The sequence below is a fragment of the Silurus meridionalis genome, chromosome 10 (assembly GCF_014805685.1).
Source record: "Silurus meridionalis isolate SWU-2019-XX chromosome 10, ASM1480568v1, whole genome shotgun sequence".
Taxonomy (NCBI): domain Eukaryota; kingdom Metazoa; phylum Chordata; class Actinopteri; order Siluriformes; family Siluridae; genus Silurus; species Silurus meridionalis.
Window position 1 is genome coordinate 16,329,081 of NC_060893.1, and position 16,935 is coordinate 16,346,015.

The following is a 16,935-nucleotide window of genomic DNA, read 5'->3' on the forward strand; positions in this document are numbered from 1 at the left end:
AGATGGATGGATGGATGGACGGACGGACTGATGGATGGATGGACTGATGGATGGACGGATAGATTGGGGTGGATAAAAGGATAGGTAGACAGAGGAAAGAAGGGATGGGTGGATTAATAAAGGGAGAGTGAAAAGGATAGATAGATAGATAGATAGATAGATAGATAGATAGATAGATAGATAGATAGATAGATAGATAGATAGACAGACAGACAGACAGACAGACAGACAGACAGACAGACAGACAGACAGACAGACATTCAAAGAGCCAGAAAGATAAATAGCACACTGATTGACTGGTACACCTTGGATGAATAAGTCTTGTATGTCACATTATGGAAATCTCCATTCAGAACTGTGTATGATGAGGCAAATACAATTAAACGTCCTGATATCAATCTGTCATCAAGTCAAGAGAGAGTTCCTATCATCATTGTGGTTACTGCTCTGATGGACATCTTATCTTCTTTTTAATATTTATACATATTTCAACATGTCAGAAAGAGAGAGAAAGAGAGAGAAACAATCATACAGCATGATAGACAGAAAGATAGATAATAATAATAATTTTCAAGTGGGAAATTGAGGATTATTTTAAGAAACGCCATGGGACTTGAAAAGCCAGCACTGTGATATCACTTTTATATAACAGTGTATCAACCAAATATAAATTATTCAGTAAAATTATCCTGGAGACTCCTAATGACACATTAACATTTCATTTCCTATATTCAGCTTTAATACTATTTATGATGCTTTGGATATAGAAACTTTCGATTATTTTTACATGTTGATTTTGTGTTAGTGCTTGTAATTAACATTCCTCCTCTGACTGTGTATTAAATGTCTGCCACTGGAAGTATTATATTATTTTTTGAGATGGAGAGAAGAATAGAAAAAAGGAAAGTGCAAAAGAGGGATGCAGGCTCACTGAGTTTTCCTTAATGCAGTTTCTCTTTTTAATAATACAATAATGGTGTTTTAATGCCTGTTCTCTGAACAATGTAATAACGATTTAAAAGAAATATAACACTCTATAATCGAGTTGTAACAGCTTTTGAAACAAAAAAACTGTTAGAACATTATTGCAGGCAAAGTGTAAATAAAGCCGGGTTTACATTATATATACAAGATGGCTTCAATAAAATCTTGGTTGAATTCTAGCAGACTATTTCTCAATGTTGGATTATACGACTACGACGAATCCCTGACTGTAGACCTGCGATAAATGTTCATAAGTCATCAATCAGCATGAACTAGCTTGTGCAGACAACAGGATTATGTAAACAGTTGGTTTGGGTAATATAGATATTTCTTTTATTATAGAATTCCATTCAAAATGCATTCAAATTCCTTAATAGCTTTAGATTACACAAAACAAGTCATAAACACACTCACTCACCTGCAGAAAACATTCTGCAGTAAGTCAGGCCATGATATGTGTGTGTTAAGAGCTAGGAATAGGAATATGTGCACAAACAGAGGGCCTTTCTACATGTTTCGTTTTCATGCACAAGGTGATATTACGAGGTCATGTATTATATTATATTATATTATATTATATTATATTATATTATATTATATTATATTATATTGTATTATATTATATTGTATTATATTATATACAGATTTATATATAGGTTTGTTCCTACCTTCCATAAACATGTCGGTGGATATTGGATGAATGGATATTAAAGTGTGTGTGTGTGTGTGTGTGTGTGTGTGTGTGTGTGTGTGTGTGTGTGTGTGTGTGTGTGTGTGTGTGTGTGCACGCATCTGTGAAAAGAGCAAGTATTTAACTGTGTTTAAGTAGCAGTGACACAATATGATTTCTTTTCCCCAACACTGATTTTTAATATTGAAAGTTAAAGCATTTAGAAAATTATTATCAATAATAACAATAATTATTATTTAAAATTAAAAAAACTAATCCTCACAAAGACATTCCACCAAGTATCTTATATGTGAAGGTAGTAGGGATAATACCTGCTGTCTAATGGCATGTTTCATTTATGTTTCTCCATCACTACTTTCGCAGTGGCTCCCATGCTATTCTGTTATTTATGATAAGTATCTAAGCAGCTCTCACTCTGTAAGATTATAATCTAAAGCTCTTGACACCGGCAGAACTTCTAGGAAAGTTCTAAGATCACCATTCATATCTTCTTCATTCACACATTTTACTTTGGAAGGTCATAGGATCTAGCTTTTCAATTCAATTAATTTTTATTTGTATATCTAACAATAAACATTGTCTCAAAGCAGCTTTACACAGATAATGTGGTGCTAAATAAGTTCTTTATAAGTAAGTTTGTCCCTGATGAGCGAGCCGGTGGCGACTGTGGCAAGGAAAAACTCCCCGAGATGGCATAAGGAAGAAACCTTTAGAGTAACCAGACTCAAGAGGGAACCCATCCTCATCTGGGTTGCACCGAATGTCCATTTATTACAGATAAACCATGTTGCCGGGTACAGTGATGGTGATCAGAACAAAGCTTTCTGAGTGGGAAAACATAAAAACCCTAATATCTCCAAAAATAATTATAAATTAATAAATTATAAAGTATAGATGTACTATTAATTATCAGTGGAATGTCATATAAGGATAATAAGACAAATGTGAGGGAAATGAAGTGTGTGTGTGTGTGTTTGTGTGTGTGTGTGTGTGTGTGTGTGTGTGTGTGTGTGTTTGCATGCACGTGTATATACATGTGGTGTTTTGGTGTTTCTGGGCAGGGATATCAGCACACATCAGATGGACAGATCACTCTGCCAGAGGGATCGAAGAATGAGAAAAAGAAAGGCAGAACGATGATAACAGATACCCCCATGTCAAATAGAGAGAGACGGAGAAAGAGTGATGCAGAGAAAGAGACAGATTAATTGGATTCCTTTCATCGTTGTGGTTGCGTGTATACCTATCATACAGAAAAATGAATCACGTACAGGAAGGAATGGTGTGTGTGTGTGTGTGTGTGTGTGTTGGATTTTCCTTAAGAACACACTCGAACACCATGGCAATCGTTAAGATGGTGCTAAGAGCTGGTAGGATCAGATTGCTAAATCCCATTTACAATTTGCAATTCAGATTGACGCTTATTTATTCAACTGCACAGAATATTTGCAATGCAGCCCTGAGACTTGTAGTTCACAAAAGTTAACCATACCACTGTGGATGTCATTATTCATTTAACCAGCTACAGCTGACAAGCTTCATCTTGTTTCATCTTGCTTTTACTGACATGCTGTTATTACAGAATTCCACCTGTACTACACTCAGATTGCTTATTGCTTTATTTTGAACTTTAACAAAAGAGACATAGACACACTCACTAACCTCCAGAAAATACTCTACAGTACGGCAGACAATGTCATGTGTGTGCTAAGAGTTGGAAAATGGGAAATGGGCTCATGCACAAGCAGAGGTTTTTCAGGGCATGCTCCAGTTTGTTACTATGTTAGTAGCTTGGTTGAATACCAATATATATATATATATATATATATATATATATATATATATATATATATATATATATATATATATATATATAGTTTTATTTTGTTGGACTCTGAACAGGATTTTTTCCCACAAAATCCTCTCCTCTTCATTATCAGTCTCTGTGCTGAACTTAAAAAGAAGCCAAGAAGAATGTCAGATAATGAGTTCAGTATGGGACCACAGAATTATAACATGGGGTTACATTTCACTAGCACATGGGTATTAATCTCCCAGTGGGAAATATATGACTTCATGTAACTTAGAACTTTTAATAAGCTTAGTATGCACACACTGTCTGACTAATGCGAGTCCACGCTAATGTGAGTTTTGGATGTGTACAGAAGGGCTCAGTGAGACAGAGGGTCACTCTCCCTTTCTCTCTCTCTCTCTCTCTCTCTCTCTCTCTCTCTCTCTCTCTCTCTCTCTCTCTCACACACACACACACACACATACAAAGCAAAAAATACATATTACATTCACACACACACACACACACACTCATCTTATGCAAGACTGAGTCATTTTCAAGCATGCCTTCAGCTCCCCTGGTGATGACTGATCACATGCTCACCTTTAAAAAAACTTAATTACTGCCCCTGAGAGACTGTTATTTTCATTATGGCTGCTGTTCGTATTATGTTTTTTTCTGTTGCTTTTTTGTTGATTGTTGTCTATTGTTACTATTAATATTTTGAATGTTATTGTTTTTTTTTTTTGTATGTATTTTCTATTTTCCTGATTTTAGCTGTAATTCCATATGTATATTATTTACTACATACAGACATGCCAATAAATAAACTTTAAACTAAACTGCCCTCTCTTTGGGGGAAAAAGAAAATAGAAGAAAAAACATGATTAATTAACACAAATCACTGTTCTGTGTGTATTTTAGGGTGGAGGAAAGCTTTAAGACCTTGTTCTGGTCCATTTTTGGCTTGTCAGAGGTGATCTCAGTGGTTCTGAAGTACGACCACAAGTTCATCGAGAACATTGGCTATGTGCTTTATGGCGTGTATAATGTGACCATGGTGGTGGTCCTGCTCAACATGCTCATAGCCATGATTAACAGCTCCTACCAGGAAATAGAGGTGAGAATTCAATTCAGTTCAGTTTTATATGTATCACCCTTTTAACAATGGATATTGTCCCAAAGCAGCTTTACAGAGGTTATAAAATTGTAATTTATATGTTACTGTATATAAGATGAGTGCCTGTTGCACAAGCTAGTGCAGGTCCCAAGCCCGGTTAAATGGGGAGGGATGCGTTAGGAAGGGCATCCAGCGTAAAATGTGGCAAATCAAATATACGGATCACGAATCAGAATTTCATACCGGATCGGTCGAGGCCCGGGTTACCAACGACCACCACAGGTATCGTTAGCCAACAGGGTATCAGTGGAAATTGGGCTACTGTTGGCCGAAGGAGGAGAGGGAGAGGAGGAAGACGTCAGAGACGGCAGGAAAAGGAGAAGTGTAGGAGAGTGGAGGTTCAGGTTGTTATTTTAAATGTTGGTTCTATGACTGGGAAAGGGAGAGAGATAGCTGATATGATGGAGAGGAGAAAGGTAGATATGTGTGTTTAGGAGACTAAGTGGAAAGGGAGTAAGGACAGAGACGGTGGGAGGGGGTTAAAGGGGGTTTTAACTGTTCTATCATGGTGTAAATAAAAAGAGAAATGGTGTAGGGGTGATCCTGAGGGAAGAGAACAGTAAAAGTGTAGTGGAGGTGAAGAGAGTTTCTGATAGGGTGATGAGCGTGAAGCTGGAAGTTTAAGGGGTGATGATAAATGTCATCAGTGCTTATGCCCCACAAGTGGTTTGTGAGATGGAGGAGAGTGGAAAATCCTGGAGTGAGTTAGATTTCAGGGGTAGATAGATGTAGCTAGAATTAAACGATTGGTAAATGGGGCAGACTTTAGTGGGCATGTAGGTGAAGGGAACAGAGGTGATGAGGAGGTGATGGGTAGATATGTCCTTAAGGAAAGAAATGTGGAAGGGCAGTTGGTGGTAGATTTTGCTAAAAGGATGGAAGTGGCAGTGGTGAACACTTATTTTAGGAAGAAGGAGGAGCATAGGGTGACGTATAAGAGTGGAGGAAGGTGCACACAGGTGGACTATGTTCTATGTAGGAGATGCAACCTGAAGGAGATTAGGGACTGTAAGGTGTTGGCAGGGGACAGTGTAGCTAGACAGCATCAGATGGTGGTCTGTAGGATGTTTTTGGAGGTGAAGAAGAAGAGGAGGAGAGTGAAGACTGAAAGCAGAATAAGATGGTAGAAACTGAAGGAGGAAGACTGTACTGTGAGATTCACGGTAGAGGTCAGACAGGGGCTCAGTGGTGGTGAAGAGGTGCTGGATGATTGGGCAACTACTGTAGAAGTGATAAGGGAGACAGCTAGAAAGGTACTTGTTGTGACATCTGGAAAGAGAAAGTAAGACAAAGAGACGTGGTGGTGGAATAAGGAAGTGCAGGGAAGTGCCAAGGAAAAGGCATATGAGGAGCTGTATGTGAACATGTATGTGGACATGTATGAGGACCGTGTGACAGCAGTGAATTCTGCAGTAGGAATGACAGACTGGTTCAAGGTGAAGGTTGGACTGCATCAAGAATCAGCTCTGAGACCTTTCCTGTTTGCAGTGGTGATGGACAGGTTGACGGACGAGGTCAGACAGGAGTCTCCCTGGACTATGATGTTTGTCGGATGATATTTTGATTTGTGGTGAGAGTAGGGAGCAGGTTGAGAAGAGCCTGGAGAGGTGGAGGTACGCGCTGGAGAGAAGGGGAATGAAAGTCAGTAGAAGTAATACAGAGTACATGTGTGTGAATGAGAGGGAGGGCAGTGGAGTGGTGCGGTTGCAGTGAAAAGAGGTGGAGAAGGTGGAGGAGTTCAAGTACCTGGGGTCAACAGTGCAAAGTAATGAAGAGTGTGTTAGAGAAGTGAAGAAAAGAGTGCAGGCAGGGTGGAGTGGGTGGAGAAGAGTGAAAAGAGTGATTTGTGATAGAAGAGTATCTGCGAGAGTGAAAGGGAAAGTTTATAGGGCTGTGGTGAGACCTGTGATGTTGTATAGTTTAGAGACAGTGGCATTGAGTAAAAGACGGGAGGTGGAGCTGGAGGCAGCAGAGCTGAAGATGTTGAGGTTTTCGTTGGAAATGAAGAGGATGGGCAGGATTAGAAATTGGTTTATTAGAGGGACAGCACATGTAGGATGTTCTGGAGACAAGGTAAGGTAGGCGAGATTAAGATGGTTTGGACATGTGCAGAGGAGGGACATGGGTTATATCAGTACGAGAATGCTGAGGATGGAGTCACCAGGCAGGAGGAAAAAAGGAAGGGCAAGGAGGCGGTTTATGGATGTGGTGAGGGAAGACATGCAGGTAGCTGGGTTAAAAGGGGCAGATGTGGAGGACAGGGGGGTAGGGAGACGGATGATCTGCTGTGGCGACCCCCAATGGGAGCAACAGAAAGAACAAGAAGATATAAGATGAGTGCCTATAAGTTTAACTCTTACAAGTTTATTTCTAATGAGCGAGCCAGTGGTGACTGGAAAAAAAAAATCCTGCAATTGTATGAGAAAGAACCCCATTCTTATCTGCATTACACAGAATCTACATTCATTTAAATTCCATTATCGTTGAGGTGTACTTTTAATTAATGGTCCTTAAATGCAGAACTGTTCATGCAAATTGTATTTCAAAGCCATTGTAGTAGCTATTGTGTGTTGATATTAGATTACAATCCAAAGACATCATCATAGCTTTTGCATTGCTCAGTAACTTTGTGGATCTTAAGGTTGTTCATGTGGAATGATTCTCAGCTTCACAGATTGGTCTCAAATTGGAGAGAAAATACTGGGCAGTTACTAATATAATTTCTAATATCATATTAAAGGTTCTGTTCTTGTGCACTGAGCATATTGCTGAGTGTGTTGAGCACAAGCCAGTTTGTTTCTCATGTTTGGTTTTGCGTGGTCAGAAATGAGCGTGTCTGTGCTGAACTGAGTGGAGCGACAATCTGTCAACATGGTGGGATTCTGAAACTCGCACTGATCCAAAACTGTATTAACATTATAGCCACCTTAGTGTTTATCTGGCATTAAAAAGTGTTTAAACGAATAAATAAATAAATAAATAAATAAATATTATTTCTTTCTTCCTTTCTTTCTTCTCTTCTTGTTCTTCTTATTATATATCATTATTATTATTATTATTATTATTATTATTATTATTATTATTATTATTATTATTGTTATTATTAAAAACCTGGAAAGTTTCTTACAAAATATTCCTTGTATCTCACAAAACTTGTGACATAGTATCAAGAAATTGTTATTGTCATTCTACAGGCAAAACCACCACCACTATGTTCATGTAACATCTCAAAGGTAAAACTGTTCAGTGGAATTTAGATGTAGATTTAGTTCCCCAAATGAGCAAGACAGAAATTACAGTGAGGGGAAAAAACTCTTTGAGATAATATATACACAGAAAGACTTTTAAGGAGGAACTAGGTTTAAAATGTGTAGACAGAATGCTTAGTTTGATCATAAAAGTGCTGGGATCATTTCTTTAAGATTGCAGAAGCTGTTAGAAGGTATAGGTTTACAGAATCAAGATGATTATGTACTGAAGCAACACGGCAAGTTTAAAACCAGTTTACAGCAGAAACAAGCATTTTAATCCACAGCATGTTGTGTCAAAGTCACGTTTAGTCAGTGCCTTGTTTAACATTTTTTCATATTTTATTTCTCCTTATGCTGAAGCGAATGAATCTACAGAAAACTACTTTTCTCACTTTAAATTAGATTTATGACTGGAAATATATGTTCTGGATATATTTAGGAGAATGTGTAGAACATGATATTAAAAAGAAGCACAAGTGGCTTACAAAAAGGTTTGTGAAATTGCCGTTCACTCTAGAATGCTTTGTTTGTTATTCAATGGGCCTTTTTATTTTATAGTCACTTTTCAATACCCTTTTAGTCCATTGTATTAGTATCCTATTCATGAAAAAACATTATATTGGCTATTCTTGGTGGAGCTTGGTGAAGATTTTCTTATCTCGTGTCCTATTACATCATTCTGTATGGCAATATGAACTACAAACATTAACACAGGAAGCTCAAGAGGAGGGAAAAAAGCCAGAAATGTATCTTCACCCACTCATAACGGATACATGAATGCTATAGTTGACAGAACACATTAAAATCAAACCACGCTGTTACTTTTCCTCCTGCAGTAGCTTATGTAGCAGTACAGCTGAGATGCGTCCGATGTGGACTGACAATGAGGTCTTGACAATTACAAGATGTATCCGGTGTGCACTCGGGGTGGGCGTAAGCTGTTTTTGGGGAGTACAAATCATTAGTGTAGCCACATGAGATCCATAACGGCAGGAAGTGAGTCACACATTCAGAAAGCTCCAGATGAAGAAGCAGGAGGAAGATTGAGTTAGGCAGGCTTGGAGAATGAGCTGCGTAATCATACATTAGAAAAATGTTCCTCTCAGGTTTTAGAAATGGGAATATGAAGAGTGTGTCTGATTTGATAATCACTTGACCACATATCTTGATTATATATTCATTGTAACCTATTTTTAACAATTATCCTATTTTTTTTGTCAGATTGCCACCTGCTGCTGTGGTCAGCGATATACCAGGAAGTGCCAATATGACCTTTTCTTTCGTTTATAAACATGAAAAAAGGAGCCCTGAATATAATTAATGTTTTCTTATTTTCATTAAGTGAACTTTAAACATATTATTAATGACCCAATATGACCCACATCGCCAGAACAAATAACATCAATTCATTACAGAGGAAAAATCAATCATTTATCGTGAGTGATGTCGCATTACATGTGTGCGTATTAGTCACAGCATTAGGGCTTTACAGACAGGATTAGTCAGTGCTTACAGATGGTTGATTTTCTCTCTGACTTTTTTTTTTCTTCCTCCCCCTTCTCTCTCTCTCTCTCTCTCTCTCTCTCTCTCTCTCTCTCTCTCTCTCTCTTTTTCTCTCTCCCTTTGTCCCTGTAGGAGGATGCTGATGTTGAGTGGAAGTTTGCTCGTGCTAAGCTGTGGTTGTCGTATTTTGATGAAGGTCGCACGCTACCCGCTCCCTTTAATCTGGTGCCCAGTCCAAAGTCCTTCTACTATCTGGCCATGCGCACCAAAGCTTGTCTTGTACAACTGTGTAAGGCCAAAAGTCATCGGCATGACAACGAACAGGAGATGGGAATGCTTAACTCAAGGCCAAAGGTTTGAGAAAACAAAAATACTGCCATGTTCTTTCTATAAATAAGACAATACAATTTAAATGTTACAGCTATGATGTTATGCACTGTTTTAACTGTACATGTGCATATAAACTTAAGTGCACCAGTATTGTATATCTTGGCAACTTTTCTGTCATTTCTATATTATGTATACATTATAAAATAAGTATGTAGTTCTACAATTGTGTTAGAATACTTTAGTTTGGGGAAAATTTTACTTCACTACAATTTTCACATGCCAATTCTTCACTTCCTTGAAATGAATACACTCTTCTGGAATGATGGTCCATTAGATTTTAAAGGGTGGTTGTGGAGATTTGTGCTCATTCAGCAACAAGGGCGTCAGTCATCGCAATGCTGTTCAGTAATGCTACTACATCCAATGACATCCTATACAATTGTGAGCCTTCAACTTTGTGGTAACAGTTACCACATATGGCTGGAAAAGTCAGATTTTGTCCATAGAGTGTATGTAAATTGTGTTTAATCATAACCTGATGTGAGACCACAGCTTTTACTGTGTGCCTGTGACAATAGAAAATCTATCCTTAAAAAGATATGATACGCATGAGAATAGAATATTGAATTGCATAAATTATTCAAATCTAGCTCTTACAGATCAGTACATTTGATACATTTAAAAGCAAAATATTTGTTGTACTTTTATTCAAGTAGAAATGTAAAAGGAGTACTTTCACGTAATCTGAATTTTTTTTTTAAGCTCCACATTTGTACTTTTACTCAATTAGACTAATAATATACTTTAATAATAATATAATATATTTGGTATGAGAATTCTGTGGCAGTCAAATACTCCTGGTGTCCCGTTACAACTGTTCAAACACTTGTTTCTCTGAATTTCTGGTTGACATATTCAGTTTCTATTTGAAATGGTTATTTTCTGCAATGGGAAGCCCACCACACAGACAGGGGGAATTTGTGACAGTTCACATAAACATACAGCACTGCACAATGCATTTACAGCATACTTAGTACCTGCCTGGTCAGTATCAATGTTGTATAATTACTAAATTTTTATATTCTTTTTTTGCCAAGTTCAAATAATAATAATAATAATAATAATATTAATAATAATGAGTTTAGGCATAATAGCTAAGCTTGTATTTTACACTACATTTTACACTACATTCTTACTACATTTATGTATTTTACATCACAACTACAGCTGTATTTTTTTCAGCACTTAGGAGTGTTTCCAAGGGCATAGTTCTCCAGTACAGAGAGCAGAGACACATGCAATTGCAGTAAAAGTGTTTAATTTAAACAGGCAGGCAGAGAAATCCATTAAAGGTCAGGGTCAAAGCCAGGCTTGGGTCAACCAATCAACAAACAGAGTGTCAAAGGCAGAGCACAAGAACCAGAAAACAAGATCCAAATCTCAAACATAAAATCACAATACGGAAATGTACAGAAATACTCGCCGAAGTCAGGCTCCAAAATAGTAAACATTACTTCACACCGATCAAAGAGACACAAGGGTGTAAATACACACACTAATTAAAGTATGTACCGAAAACAGGAGTGAGAGTTGAAGACACATGAGGAATACAACTAATCCCTCAGGACAGGACACAATGCAAATGTGACATGAACCAAAGCAGACACACACCTGGCCATTTCAACAACATGAAAACATTGAAGGGCTTCATAGCTTCATAGCTCAACAGACTTTTATGTATACTGAGTGTTTCTGCATGAGGACGAAATCCCTGACAATAGTGTTAGGCTTCAAATATAATAAAACCTTTGTGGATTGGGCCACACCAAGTTCAAGTTAAAATCAGGATACAGGTACTATAAACAGTAAACAGATACAGATTGTCTCATTCTGTAAATGATTGTGTGGTACTACTGTATCCTGTGTCTATATCTATCGACACATCATTATTGTGTACTTTATAGTCACTAATATAATTTGTGTAACTTACATAACTATTAGAGACTGTATATAAAGTGGTACAGTGAAAAATCTTTTAGGTTAAACGCACTTGTCACTACACTGCACTTGTGTATGACAACAGGAAACAGGTATACACGCACACACACACACACACACACACACACACACACACACACACACACACACACACACACTTTTAGAAACAGGTATCTTTGTGAGAGCAGACTAAATGTTATACGCATGGGTGCTGATTGCAATGGGGGCTTTATGCTCCTTCATCCTGCCGCAGGTCTAAAAAATTTGAATCAGCAGCTTTTTTGTTTTCCTTCCTGAAGATTTTTTCTGCACTGGCAAAAGAAAAAAAAAACAATTTATAATACAATTCATCTCAAGTATCCTCATAGATTTCTGAAGCAGAGTTCTGATATAAAGTATACGGAGTTGCCCGGTCATTTTAGATACATGTCCTAGACAAATACTTCTCTTTTGTTCTTATCTGAATGAAGAATAGCAAGTAGAGTGACAGTGGAATTTTAAATAAATTAGTTTGGAATCAGTAGCACTTTTCAAGTTTCAAGTATTAAAAAGAAAATCATCAGGCTTTTATAATTAGTTGTTTCTGTTTTACTAGAATTGCCATACTGTTTCTTGCACGTATTGCAAGTTCAGTGCTGTTCACTGCTTACAGTTTTTACACATAAGAAATAATTATACAAATAATTTTTGAGTTGTTTTTGCAGACACACCAATTTGAACCAAATGTGCACTCAATCACTGTACCATTCATGTTACACATTTTTTCTGCTCAGTGTTATTGTTTTTATGGACATTTGCAGCTCATAAATAGACAATACGGCTGGATTCTAGACTTCCTCTCAGATTCTAATTGAGAGGTCAATTATGTCTTTAATATTTGGCAAAGAGCGGCTCACATGACAAGATTTATCGCAAAGAGGAACGAGAATGCTTGAAAATATCATAAATGTCATATGTCATTGAACTGCTCACAGCAGACATCTGAATAAGTGAAAAACAACCTTGTTGCTGAAGTATGCATGCCCATCAATTAACACTTTTATTCCACTTGTCCTTGTTCCATATTTATGAAATCGGATCTCCTGTGTACAGCCCTTTTCAAAACATTCCACAGGATTCAGATCTGGGTTCTGACTGGACTCAAACATTGATCTTTTTTTTTAAGTCATTCCTTTGTTCTCTTGGATTTGTACTTTGGGTTGTTATCGTGCTGGAAGGTCAATTTTTCTTCTTTATACTTTTTTTAAAAAGAGGCCTGAAGTTTTTGTTTCAAAATAAATGTAAAGCTATCCATAGTTCCTGCTATTATGACCCAATTAGATCCTCAGTCCGAAGTAAAGAGAAGCAGCCCACTAGTGTGATGTTGCCACTGCCATAATGATAAGCACCACAATTGAACTAGGCTTGGTGGAATTTTCTTTTTTTTTTTTTTTTTTCTTAAAAAAATGTTTCTATCTAGCCTCCCTTCCACCATAGCTAAGACAATTTAGGAATATGATACATAATCATATGCAGGGATTATTCAAATCTAACTCTCACAGATCAGTACATTTAATACATTTAAAAGCAAAATATTTGATGTACTTTTATTCAAGTAGAAATGTAAAATGAGTACTTTCACGAATTTATTTTTAAGCTGCATTTTTGTACTTTTACTCAATTAGACTAATAATATACTTTAATAATAATATAATATATTTGGTATGAGAATTCTGTGGCAGTCAAATACTCCTGGTGTCCTGTTACAACTACTCAAACACTTGTTTCTCTAAATTTCTGGTTGACATATTAAGTTTCTATATGAAATGTTTAATTTTCTGCAATGGGAAGACCACCACACAGACAGGGGGAATTTGTGACAGTTCACATGAACATACAGCACTGCACAATGCATTTACAGCATACTTGGTACCAGTATCATGGTTGTATAAATTTGGCTCCTAGCTTGTTAAAATTTTACATCTTACCAAATTTTATATTAATTTTTATATAAAGACCTATAAAGAATATGAGACATTATCATATGCAGGGATTGAGCAGTGTTTATCAGTATTCCCGTAGCTCTTTTAATGCTGCTATTAGTCTCTCAACAGCCTTTCAGATATGTTTTCTTCTTGTACTTCTCAGTTTTGGAAGGGAATCCTTTAATATCATTATGCATGATGCTTGATCTGCTTGTCGATTACTGTGTTCAGTGGTTCAATCTAATGCTTCAGAACCAGGTTATTGTAAGATTGTAACTAGGAAGTTTCTACTGCACATAAATTCTTCATGATAACTGACACAAAATGGTATAAATATTTATGAAGAGCTTATTCCAGGAAACATCAGCTGCTGTTAAGTCTGCTTCATTTTTCAACCTGAATTACCATCTGATACAGATGACAACTTTGGTTGACATAATGTTGTGTAGGTGCTTTTTAGGAGAGTGTACATTATTGCAGCACATTACACACAATATTTTTCAAGTCTGTTAAAAAGTAAAACAAAAAAGTATTGACCTCTAATGGAGAGTGCCAATCACTTTATTTATTTTTTATAGAGGTTAGAGTGAAGTCAGGTGATACACTTGGGGTGAAGGGGACAGAGTTTAGGGGCAGTGGCTCACACTGAGCAAATGTCTGAAAGAAATAAATGATTGTGGTATAGTAAAAGATAAAAACAAGATGAATATATATGAGGTGAGTTGTTATTGTAGAACATATTTGAAGCAGCTCATTTTGCTTCTATTAGCTCAACAAAACTGACAAATATAAAAAAATATATATTTATGATGCCTGTTGTAACTAGCTTTCATAAATGTTTGTGTTTAATAAAAGGCTTGTGCAACTGTCATATAGTTCTATAAACACCACCTTTGTATGAACTGTTTCAACTGTATAAGCTTTTTATACATTTTATAAGCAGCACAGACTGTAAGTTGTAAACTAAACATTTATGAAAAGTTGTCATGTTTTTCTTTTTTTTTTTCTTGTTAAACATTTTTTTTTCCCTGGCTTCCTCTTTAGCTGGATCGATACCGAGCTAACTCAAGAATCAGAGAGGATAACACGGTGAAGAAACCCATCAAAAACCCCACACGCTACCAGGTACAGAGAGAAAACCAGAGAAACTGCCAGCCAGCCATGGAGCCAGGGAGGGCAAAGCAGAGGGAAATAGTCCATCCAGGGAAAAAGAGGGAGAGAATATTCTGAAAGACAGAGAGAAAGACAGATGGAGAAAAGGAGAGCGCTGGATAGCAAAGCCTGACAGAGTAAAAGATTATGTGAGAGAGACAAATAGAGAAAAGGATGAGAGAGCACAAGAGACAGGGAAAAGGTGATGGAGTGAGATGGAAAACTCTGATGAACAGAGAAAAACAGAGAGAAAGATGTTTAAACAGTGAAAAGTAGGGAGAAGGAGAAACTGGCATAGTATGATGGATAGATAGAAGGACTGCCAAAAAAGGGAGATGGAGAGACAAAGTCTGGGAGGCAAACAAACAAAGAGAAGTGGAGAGAGACAGACAAAATCTGGCATAAAATATAGAGACAGACAGAGAGAGAGAGGCCTGTAGACAGAAGTGGACGTGAATAGAATTGAACACATGAAGAGATATAAAAGATGTACTGGATGTACAGAATATACATTCAATTCTGTATATAAAAAAAGCTGATGCGGTAGTGTTTTAGCCAGGTAGTAACATTATTATTTATCAGGTTTATTTTTTAGAAATTTCTTATTTGATGAATAAAAGCTGCTGGCATTAAAACTTAAAGTCCAGAGGCTATAGTTGGACAGTAGTGGTGTTAGTAATTGATGAGGCTGTTAGAGTTTTGATATTCACATGCTAGAGTGTGGAAATGATATTAAATATTAGATAGTGAAAAAGCCTTGTACAATAGACACAGTGAACGTGAGGAATAAAACAGTTATAGAAAATAATCCATGTAGGGGTTGATATAATACAACCAACATGAAGCAGACTTACTGTTACCACCACAAACCTGATATCTTCCAACAACAGCACTTCCTGGTGTCTTATATTCTCCGCTTATACCACAGCGATAACAAGCTCCTCTGTCCTGAAAACTTACTGCCTGTTGCAGCACTGACACTCAGCAGTCCTTCCATAAAGGTTAAATAAATGTGAAACATCAGTCATACAAGTTCCTGCGAATGAGCTGTTACTATAGAAATGATAAACCTGTGATTTATGTTGTAGCTAAAACGGCTGCCAGAACTTCTGTTTTAGAAAATTAATCAACACCTGATTGGAGAATTTGACAGCATTGTAGTGTACGAGGTTATAAGATGTTATACTTTGACAGAGGAGCCACATTGGCTATAAAATTTTCTTGTACATAGAGCAGAAGGACAGTAAGCAGAAACCAATGGATGTGTCTGTGTGTGGAGGGAGAGAGAGAGAGAGAGAGAGAGAGATGCGTAGAAAGGATAAAAAATACCTTACACCGTTATCCTGTATTGAGACACCTGACAATAGAAAGACACGGGAATCGGATTTACAGAACATTCACAATTCTGTCCTTCCTTTTGTTTTTCTCTTTCTCTTTCCTCTCTCTCTCTCTCTCTCTCTCTCTCTCTCTCTCTCTCTCTCTCTCTCTCTCCTCCTCTCTCTAACAGAAGATTATGAAGCGTCTCATAAAGAGATATGTTCTAAAGGCGCAGGTCGACAGGGAGAATGATGAAGTTAATGAAGGTAAAAATCTCGTTTGTGTACATGTCTGTTTTAATTACTAGCATGTCAATTGCCTGATGGTTGTGTGTTTTGCTTGTGTGTGTATGTACAGTACGTAAGTGTGTGTGTGTGTGTGTGTGTGTTTGTAGCCACATGTGACAACATACAGACATACCAAAAAGCATAGGTTATCTCACAATGCAGAAAATAGAAACACAATACACACAAGGTATTCAGTGTGTGACACATTAAACCCATAGGGTGCCGTCATACCTAAAGGAGAATATTATTAGAACGTTCAGTGATTATGGAACAGGTTGTAAGAGGTTTAGTCTGTAACAAAAACAAACTGAATCTAATAACACTGTGAAGCAATGTATTATTTTAGAAGAATTTAGAATAAGGCTTTATTTTGGAATAACAGCAAATGAAAAAGTTATTGTTCGTTCTTGTGTAAAAATGGATTGCTTCAAAATGTTATTAAAACATTATACAAGTAGTTTTGGAACATTGCAGTCAATCTGTTCA

At 37.0% G+C, this 16,935-nt stretch overlaps 1 protein-coding gene across 1 annotated transcript in view; it reads left to right on the forward strand.

Moving 5' to 3' along the window:
* The window catches only part of trpc7b (transient receptor potential cation channel, subfamily C, member 7b), a 70,681-nt gene that overhangs the window by 53,061 nt on the left and 685 nt on the right, over positions 1-16,935 (forward strand). The window contains exons 8-11 of the mRNA XM_046858617.1: positions 4,392-4,587; positions 9,534-9,755; positions 14,738-14,818; positions 16,353-16,428. Of these exons, the coding sequence (XP_046714573.1) occupies positions 4,392-4,587; positions 9,534-9,755; positions 14,738-14,818; positions 16,353-16,428 (575 nt within the window). The remainder of the gene's footprint in view (positions 1-4,391; positions 4,588-9,533; positions 9,756-14,737; positions 14,819-16,352; positions 16,429-16,935) is intronic.